At 43.5% G+C, this 10,007-nt stretch overlaps 2 protein-coding genes across 2 annotated transcripts in view; one reads left to right on the top strand and one right to left on the bottom strand.

Annotated features, from left to right (window-relative positions):
* AURKA (aurora kinase A) overlaps positions 1-111 on the bottom strand; it is an 18,888-nt gene extending 18,777 nt beyond the window's left edge. Inside the window, exon 1 of the mRNA XM_007464266.1 lies at positions 74-111. The gene's annotated coding sequence lies outside the window, so the exon portion shown is untranslated. The remainder of the gene's footprint in view (positions 1-73) is intronic.
* A 370-nt stretch (positions 112-481) lies between these two features.
* The window catches only part of CSTF1 (cleavage stimulation factor subunit 1), a 10,089-nt gene continuing 563 nt past the window's right edge, over positions 482-10,007 (top strand). The window contains exons 1-6 of the mRNA XM_007464268.1: positions 482-629; positions 2,738-2,938; positions 4,881-5,158; positions 5,323-5,520; positions 6,276-6,666; positions 9,468-10,007. The exon at positions 9,468-10,007 is cut by the window's right edge and continues 563 nt beyond it. Coding sequence (XP_007464330.1) covers positions 2,770-2,938; positions 4,881-5,158; positions 5,323-5,520; positions 6,276-6,666; positions 9,468-9,727 — 1,296 coding nt within the window. The 5' untranslated portion in view covers positions 482-629; positions 2,738-2,769 and the 3' untranslated portion in view covers positions 9,728-10,007. The remainder of the gene's footprint in view (positions 630-2,737; positions 2,939-4,880; positions 5,159-5,322; positions 5,521-6,275; positions 6,667-9,467) is intronic.

The following is a 10,007-nucleotide window of genomic DNA, read 5'->3' on the forward strand; positions in this document are numbered from 1 at the left end:
CCCTCCCCCCCGCCCCCAAAGGCCACCCAGGGTCCTCCCGCCCGCCTCACAGAGATGCCCCCCCCAGGTCTACCTACGGCCTCCCACCTCCGACCTGAAGGCTCAAAGTCCTCCCGAGAGCTCGGCCGTTAGGAGTCACAGTCTTCATTTTAAATAGGAGTTAAACCCTCGAACCCGAAAGCTGATTGGTCGGGGCTAGAGAGGCGCTGCCTTTTCATTGGCTCAAAACCAACTCGACGGCTCGAGTCACGGCCCGGCGGAGACGGCGCGCAGGCGCACTTGCTTCGCAAGCCCCGGAAGTGATGGAGGCAACGGCCCGCCACATCTGCGGCCGTTCTAGCGCCCGCGGTGCTCTCCGGGTCTGACATTTGTCCGTGAGACAGCAGCCCCTTGGCGTCAGGGTTGTCGCGTCGGAGATAAAGTCGGAGGAAGTGAACGAATCTCTAGGACGCGCCAGTAAGATGGCGAAAAGGGCAGGAGCGAGTGCGGTCAATCGATAGCGCAGCGCTCGGCGCGATGCCCTTTGTACGTGCGCAGTGAAGGTGCGCCCGGAGCGATCGATTGGTCAGGATTCGCGTCTCCATTTTTCTAGGAGAGAGCGCGGGAGACCGAGAGAGCAGGACGATCCGGTATGGGGGAGCCCGGGGTGCGTGGGATGGCGGGTGCGGTCGGCTAGCGCCTTTGGGGCACCACAGGAAAGACGCGGGCGAGGCGGGAAGAGTCAATAGTGAGCGGGGCGGCATGCGCCCTGAGTTGCCAGGCTGGGCCCGCACTGTCCCTCTTTCTCAAAGGCCTCTCTTTCACCCTCCATTCTTCGCTGGCCTCTAGCTCGGGGTCATAGCGGAGCGTACGGTGAGGGGGCGTTTGTGTTCTCTCCCTGGTCTTCCTTCCAACTACGGGTACAACCAGTCCTGGACTGGTTTCTTCCTGTCTTCGGGCCGCAGACCCTTCACCTGCAAATTGGGGACGGTAACTAGGCGCTTTCTAGCCCAGCGAACGGACGTTCTATGGGAGTTGAGAAGCAGGGCTCGTCCTCTCTTTTCCTATTTTAATCTTTTGGTAGCCCTATGATGCGCCTGGCACGAGTGAAGGATGGAATAGTGGTTAAGCTCTGGGCTCTGGGGTGGGAAATCCTGGTGGCCACTTTATAACCTTGGACGAGTTACGCAGCCACGTTTTACTTGCAGTATTTCCTAACCTCTTTGAGCCGGTTTCATCATCTCTGTTGTGTCCTAATGTTGCCTACACAAGCATGGATTTATATATATTTGCTTAATACCCATCAGTAGAGCACAGTAAGAGCTCAGGGTTAGGATCCAGGCTCCGCCATTTACAGATTGTTGGATCCTGGGTGAGTTAACCTTCCTGTGCCTCCGGTTGCCCACCTCTAAAATGAGATAAGCTGAAGATTGAATGAGGTAATGCATATTAGTTGCTTACACCATGTGTGTTATATGCGGAATGTCTAATGAATTTTAGCTAGTTTATCATTACGTTTTTAAGGAGCAGCACACGCAGCAATTAGAACAACACCATCTCTGGAGTCAAACCGCCTGCGTTCTAATGCTGGTTCCTCCAGGCACTAATTCTGAGACCTTGGGCAAGTAATTTCCCTTCCTCACCTGTAAACAAGATTACTGGACCTCCTTTATACGATGTTGTTGAGGATTGAGATGAAACATGGTAAACACATTGGCTATTATCAACAGTAGCCTCAGTAATTCTCCAGAGGGCCTTGGGTAGTTAAAAACACTGTTCCCGCCCCTTTCCTACAGCACCTCCCACTTTCAGAATCACCCCTGTGAAGTGGTGTTAACTGCCCACTCCCCGCCCATCTTTTATTCTCTCTCTCCTATGCTCTGCCTTCCAATTTTCTTCTGTGCTACAGCTACCTGTCTGCCTGTGACTTTTATTCTTTATCGCTGTTCCCCAGCTCCTGCAGCCTTCCGATACCTGTACAGATGTACACGTGTACAGACATTGATTTTTATAATCAGATTATCTAATCACGTCAACCAGTTGGAGGTTTTATTTTTGCATAAACTGGAAACCATCTGTAATTTTCTCTTTTGCTTTCTGAGCCTGAGAGAGAACTTAAACACTTGTAAATCAATCTAAATGCACAGTCCTTCCAATTTTTCCATTTTTTATAGTTATTTTGGCCATATCCTATTTGCCAATATTTTATTCAGCAATGCTTTCCAAAGTATTCTGTAATTAAATTATGTAATGTAACAAGCTTGGTTGCCTTGAAACATGTTTTAAGAATGACCATAACTGACATTAGTAAACATATCAGCTTAGCTGGTGGAAACAGTAGTGTCTAGACGTCCAACAGTAGCAGCTGTTGTACCTATTGCAAACATTAGCCAGGGTTTCATTAACAGAAGAAGTGGAAGATTCTGGGATAGCAGTAAAGAATAAAAATTGCAGGTGGGTAATTTAGCAGAGAAAAAATGTTCATGAAGAGAGGTTCTACTATAAATATTGGCTAACATGATTTGAACCATTTCTGTGTGCTGCTGTGCTCAATGCTCTACATGTATCATCTTGTTTAGCCTTCACTGACTTATTTAACAGCTGAGGACCCTGATCTCAGAGAAACATAGTTGCTGACCAAAGATAATGCTGATAGAGCTGGGATTTAAGCCCTGGAAAGGCTGACCAGATTCCTGTGTTGCTTCTGTGGTTTGCTAGTGCCTCTGCCCCTCATCATCACCTGTTTTCTCTCTTGCAGCTGGCAGGGAAACTACCTTCCTCTTCTCCAAGATGTACAGAACCAAAGTGGGCTTGAAGGATCGCCAGCAGCTCTACAAGCTGATCATTAGCCAGCTGCTCTATGATGGCTACATCAGCATTGCTAATGGCCTCATCAATGAAATCAAGCCTCAGTCTGTGTGTGCGCCCTCGGAGCAGCTCCTGCACCTCATTAAACTAGGTGACTTGTGAACGCACATTCAGTGAGCCCGTGACAAGCTTTCAGATGTTTGTCAAGATTGCTGCCCTTTAGTTTTAGTGCCGAGTATGTGTCGAGCACAGTGCTAGATAATGAAGGAGAAAGCAAAGTCCAGATTGTGAAGGTTTTGAGCAGGTTCTGGCCTCAGGGTCTTTCTGTGAATTTTCTGGAGCTTTCTGCCGCTGTATTATTGACTTCAAGTCTCAGCTCAGATGTCATGTCAGAGTCCTCCTCATTTCTTCTAAAATAACCTGAACATCTTCCCCGTACCTCCGCAAGTGCTCTAAAACAACAATCCCATTTCCTTCGTAACAGAATCACTGTCTGAAATTTTCTATATTGTTTTGAGTTTCCCACACAATCCATACCACCTGCCAGAAGACTGCGAGTTGTTTTGGTTTGGGTTTGGGTTTTATTTTTTTGGCTGCGTCAGGTCTTAGTTGTGGCACGCAGGCTCTTTGTTGTGATGTGCAGGCTTCTCTCTAGTTGTAGCATGCGGGTTTTCTCTCTCTAGTTGTGGCGTGAGGGCTCTGTAGTTTGCAGCACATGGGCTGTCTCGTTGCAGCATATGAGCTCAGTAGTTGTGGTGCCCGGGCTTAGTTGCCTCACGGCATGTGGGATCTTAGTTCTCCAACCAGGGATAGAGCCTTCATCCCCTGCATTGGAAGGCGGATTCTTTATGACTGGACCCCTGGGGAAGTCCCAGACTGCAAGTTTAATAAAGATATTGAACCTTGTCTTGTTCAACAGTGTGTCCAGGTGCTTGCCTGTGTCATAGAAAGCACTCAGTAAAATACAGAATTGCCAAACATATTTATACTCTTTGACTTGCCAGTGTAAACTGTTCGTATTGGCCTGAGGAAATAAAATGAATTCCACTGAAATGCCCAACAATATGGAATTTGTTGTACATGTTCTTATATTCATAAAGTTGGATCCAACAACATGATGTGGGTAAACATTTATTACGCTGGCCAGGTGTTTATTCCATATGAGTAAATGACCGAGTATGTCACACCACGTTACATATTGTGATTTTGTTTTTTAAGAAATGAAACAACTGTGTGCATGGAGAAAGGTCCAGAAGAATTCATACCACCATGTTAACAGTAATTATCTCTGGGTGATATAATACAAGGTTATGTTTGTCTTTTGTTTATCCGCATTTCTGATTTTTCCTATACTAATAAAAATTGTTTATATGATATGTCAAGTTATTTTTCAATTTAAAATGGATTTTCTGGGCTTCCCTGGTGGCGCAGTGGTTGAGAGTCCGCCTGCCGATGCAGGGGACACGGGTTCGTGCCCCAGTCCGGGAGGATCCCCCATGCCGCAGAGCGGCTGGGCCCATGAGCCATGGCCACTGAGCCTGTGCGTCCAGAGCCTGTGCTCTGCAACGGGAGAGGCCACAACAATGAGAGGCCCACCTACTGCAAAAAAAAAAAAAAAAAAAGGATTTTCTTGTTAAACTTCAGTTTGTTTAAACCTCAACATTCTTTCAAAGATGTTTCACTAATGTTATTACTAACAATATATCTGACTTAATGAGCTTCAGAGCTGCTACTAACAGATCTCAACACTAAAAATATTAAAATTCGGAATCAGGAAAAATGGACAATTTAACTACAGAACTGCTGTTTTTCAGTTTCTGTAGTTGTGGTTAAAGTAGAAACTTTTGGAGGCAAGTATCTGGGGAGGTGACTTTACCTGTTGGAGCCTAACCTGCCACAATGCCTATTGCCTTACAGCGTTGTCACTGTGTGTGCACCCAGGTCACAATACATAACTTTGTACAGTATTAAGTACCATGCAGCTCCAAGAAAGAGTAAGTTGACATCAGCAAACACCTTTCCCAGTTTGGATCCAGAACTTTGTCCTTTTTAAAATAACGTTTTTTCATGCCCTTAATTTTTATTCCTTTCAGGAATGGAAAACGATGATACTGCAGTTCAGTATGCAATTGGTCGGTCAGATACAGTTGCCCCTGGCACAGGAATTGACCTGGAGTTTGATGCAGATGTCCAGACTATGTCCCCAGAGGCTTCAGAGTATGAAACATGCTATGTCACATCCCATAAAGGACCATGTCGTGTAGCTACCTATAGTAGAGATGGGCAGTTAATAGCTACTGGATCTGCTGATGCTTCCATAAAAATACTTGACACAGAAAGAATGTTGGCCAAAAGTGCCATGCCAATAGAGGTAAAAATCCTGGTAATATACTTACCATTTGCCTTTTGTTGTTCATTCTTGGGAGAATGAGAGCATAGTTTAAACCAGTTTTAACTTAGCATAGCTGTAGAATGTATACTTTGAGCCAGACAGATTTAACACTTCAAGATTCTCTTCTCTTCTTGCTGGCCTAGGTCATGATGAATGAGACTGCACAGCAGAACATGGAAAACCACCCAGTGATTCGAACTCTTTACGACCATGTGGATGAAGTCACGTGTCTCGCTTTCCACCCAACAGAACAGATCCTTGCCTCTGGTTCAAGGGACTATACTCTTAAATTATTTGATTATTCCAAACCATCTGCAAAAAGAGCCTTCAAATACATTCAGGTTAGGAATGTTTGGAAAGGAGCTGTATGCATTTTTTTCCCTAAATACAATGAGCTGTTGTGTGGCTCTTCTCTTTTTAAAAGTCGTCTCAGTGGTCATCCTGTAAATAGGATGGCAGCAAGGACGCAGCGCCCACTGCAAATGGCACGGCTCTCATGCTGTCACGCGCCCACCTCCTCTGGCCAGTGAGGATGGCTGCCAGTCACAGATACAGTTCAGAATCCACATCACACTTTAAAGGTTGCTGATTCCTGTTTAAAGACAAAACACAACGAACTTCTCTAACTTAGGGGAATTAAAAAATTATTCAGTTGAAATTCTCAGGTGTTTGCTGGAAAAGCGACATTTGGTGCTCTGTTTTGAATATGCGGTTCAGAAATACTAATGTTTTAGTAGTGGCTTCCACCTCAATATTTGGAGCCCTGGGACAAATTAAAGAAACTCTTTTTATAGTTTATTTTTATTCATTAGCCGTATGTGAATGTGTCATAGATTGATAGTATTCCCTTCTGAGTTCACCCACTGTTTATGTGCAAATGATGAAGCTCACCTGTGATCTTCGAAATACTCTCACCAGTAGATAATTTCGGAAATCTGTGTTCAGATGGTCCTTTTGTGTATTCCAGAAAGTTCTTTGTTCTTCTCTTACCTGTGTAATAGCTAGTCACTGTTTTATGGATTCTTTGCATCAGCCAAATGTTTTCCCCCGCTTCCTGTGGGTTTAATTGTTCACCACTTGGTCTCTTTCCCAACAGGAGGCTGAAATGTTACGCTCCATCTCTTTTCATCCTTCTGGAGACTTTATACTTGTTGGAACTCAGCATCCTACTCTTCGGCTTTATGATATCAACACATTTCAGTGCTTTGTCTCTTGCAATCCTCAAGATCAACACACTGATGCCATATGTTCCGTTAATTACAATCCTAGCGCCAATATGTATGTGACTGGCAGCAAGGACGGCTGCATCAAATTGTGGGATGGTGTTTCCAATCGATGCATCACAACTTTTGAGAAAGCACACGACGGTGCTGAAGTTTGTTCTGCCATTTTTTCCAAAAATTCAAAATACATTCTGTCAAGTGGAAAAGACTCTGTAGCTAAACTTTGGGAAATATCAACAGGACGAACCCTGGTGAGGTACACAGGTATGTGAGAAGTTGATATTACTTCACATTTCTGAGGCATTTTAGTTTCCAGAACTCTCTTTTAGATCCTCGAACTAGATCCACACAGTAAATCTGTGTGAATCAAACAAGAGGCAGAGCTGGAAATAGAATCACAGTTCTTGCCCTTCTCAAATGTTAACAGCTAAAATTAGATCTGATTCCATGCAAGTAACACTTGAGAGTTAGGTGGTCCGTTTGTAGACCCATGGCCTGCCCACTTCCCACAAAAACATGAAAGCAGTCCAGAGAAGAGACTCAGTAAGTGAGAGGAAAGATCTTGGCTCATGCCTGAGAGAGAAGGAGCCCCCAAAAGAGACCCCAAGTGTTCTGAACCTACATATAAAGTGGGCCCTTCAGACAGAAACACAAAATTGTTAGTCTGATTGTCTAATTTATGTTGGTCTCTAATTGTAACAGTTGTGCGTGTGAGCTCTTTTTATGAGATCTGTTTAAATTTATCCTATCACTAGTAGTCGGTGTTTGTCTAATTATTTGATAGTAAGTATTAAAACACTGTTTCATTTTTCTGTTCCTTGTAGCAGCAAAGGCTTTTTGGTAGAAAACTTCAGCTAGTTTCCTCTGTTGTGAGATGTTTGTGTCATACACTGAAATTGCCATGACCACAGCTTTAAAACTCAAAATAAAACAACACTATTGTAAGGGACTGCTGGGATGTTAATAAGTGAAGAAAATTGAAGAGTTGGTGACATCTGAACCACTAGGGTGCAGCATAACCTACCGTAGATTTATCTCATTGTAACCAGAGTTTGCTTCCTGCCATCTCTCTGGCTTCTCGTGTAGATGGTATAGCTAGCAAGTCTTGGGAAGAGTCATTTTTGTTTTACGAATGTTTGGGATGTTTTATGGTTATATGTGGCTGATTGGTTTGTTTTTCTGGAGAATTGGGATTTAATTTTAAAATGAGATTATAATGAATTTATACACAAATTCCCTCTTTTTCTAATTCACAGTTTAAGACCCCTTCATGTCAGCACTTTTGGATCTGCTTTTCCAGTTTTAATCTTTAGTTAGAATTCAGAGGGCTCTTGAAATAATGAAGGAAAAGGAAAAACTATCAAGTAAACATTAGAAATTTTGATGTTAAAAGTTAATTTAGGGCTTCTCTGGTGGCGCAGTGGTTGAGAGTCCGCCTGCTGATGCAGGGGACACGGGTTCGTGCCCCAGTCCGGGAAGATCCCACATGCCGCAGAGCGGCTGGGCCCGTGAGCCGTGGCCGCTGAGCCTGCGCGTCCGGAGCCTGTGCTCCCCAACGGGAGAGGCCACAACAGTGAGAGGCCCGCGTACCGCAAAAAAAAAAAAAGTTAATTTAAAACGCTATAGACAAAATTAAATGCTGGCTAGGGAAAAAAAAATATTCATAGCATAGGTAATAAACATAGGTCGTATGCTGCTCAGTAAACCCAAGAAAAGATGACCAACTTCACTATAAACCTAAGAAATGAATATGGAAGTATCTTTTTGCTCATCAGATTTCAGGAATTTAAAAGATTGGTATTATATAGTATTGATAAACGTTTCAGGGAATCACATATTGTTAGGAGTATGATTGGTAAAATATTTCTGAAGGGCAGCTTGGTGTCATCAAAATTATAAATATATATTTTTTTGACTTGCTATATCCACTGTTAGAAATTTAACCTAAATAGATTCTTGGGAGGCATGCACGTGCACACATAAAAAGATATTCATCCCAGCATTATCTGGAGTAGTGGAAAGTTAGATAGAATATAAATGTCCAGAAGAAGCATTGAGTAAATTGTTACATAGCCTTTCACAGCATGCAGCCTTTAAAAATAAATACTCATAGTAATGTTTGTTGAACACTTATACTGCAAAGCTGAATGGGCATTACACCTCATTTTAATCCCTGCAACATCTTGTGGGCAGATGCTGTAATTATCCCTGCAGAGCAGAGGAGACAGTTAAGGCCCAGGGATGTTAAGTCATTTGTTCAAAGTCACATTGCTAATAAGTACTGAGTCCAGATCCAGCACCAAATTGTGTATTTTTTTCCGTTAAGCTATATTCCCTCTTTGTAGGTCTCCACCACAAACTGTTGAATAAAAACTACATGCCGTATGCCCTGATTTATATAAATTACAAATGAGTATACAAGGCACATAGATATTTGGAAAAGATATTCATCAAAATGTTGACTTTGTAAAATTATCAGGCAGATTTTTTTAATAGTTCATATAATACTTGAAACATAAAATATGCTTTTTTTAATTCTTGGTTAAAAACAAGAGTTTCCTCTTAGAGAGTGGCTGTTCATCCATCCCAGTGATTCTTGTCCTAGGAATTTAGTCCTAAAGAAGTAAGGTGTTCTATACAAAGAATGTTTGTCACAATATTACAGTTGGATACAAATTAACTGCCTAGCAGGAAAAGAATCATTACCTAATGGTGCTTCCAAACAATGGGATACTTTGCAGCCAGTAAAAACAACACAACGTATCCAACATGAAGTTAGATAACGTGGCACCACTTTTGTATTTTTTAAGGTGTTTTTATGCCTAAAAATACATCAGAACATTAATAGAGTCACATTAGGTGGTGGGCCCAAAGGTGATTTTCTTTTTCATAAATTTTTTAGAGTTACCAGAATTGCACAATAAATGTCTATTACTTCAACAATTGTAAAATGCAGTTTTTACGTCAACAGAGCTAATAACAAAAGTAGAACAGTCTGGGCTCTAAGATGTGAACTGGAAAGCTAGCCCTGGCGCCCAGGCCTTAACCTCTTGGTCTCTGCGCAGGTGCTGGCTTGAGCGGACGGCAGGTGCACCGGACACAGGCCGTTTTCAACCACACGGAGGACTACGTGCTGCTGCCCGACGAGAGGACCATCAGCCTCTGCTGCTGGGACTCGAGGACGGCCGAGCGCCGGAACCTGCTCTCGCTGGGCCACAACAACATCGTGCGCTGTATCGTGCACTCGCCCACCAACCCCGGCTTCATGACCTGCAGTGATGACTTCAGGGCACGCTTTTGGTACCGGAGGTCAACCACGGACTAGAGCCGCCAGCGTTAAATAGGGTTCTTTTCTCGAGGACTCTGCCCCTCCTTCCCCTTGTGTCCCGCCATCAGCTTCAGTAGTAAGTCATTGTACCATCTTTGGCAGTTGTGCTGCCACCTCTGCATCCTTCTGGGATTTGTATGAAAGAATCTTTTTTTACCTTGATGGAGAATCATGGTGGAAAATGTTGGAAACACAGATCTGTGCAGTTGTTCTGCAGTCACTGGTTACTACAGTGTGATTTTCATCAGTTTTGTAAATACAGGACTTGCTCTTTCCC

Source organism: Lipotes vexillifer, unplaced genomic scaffold (genome assembly GCF_000442215.2).
Source record: "Lipotes vexillifer unplaced genomic scaffold, Lipotes_vexillifer_v1.1 scaffold417, whole genome shotgun sequence".
Classification (NCBI taxonomy): domain Eukaryota; kingdom Metazoa; phylum Chordata; class Mammalia; order Artiodactyla; family Lipotidae; genus Lipotes; species Lipotes vexillifer.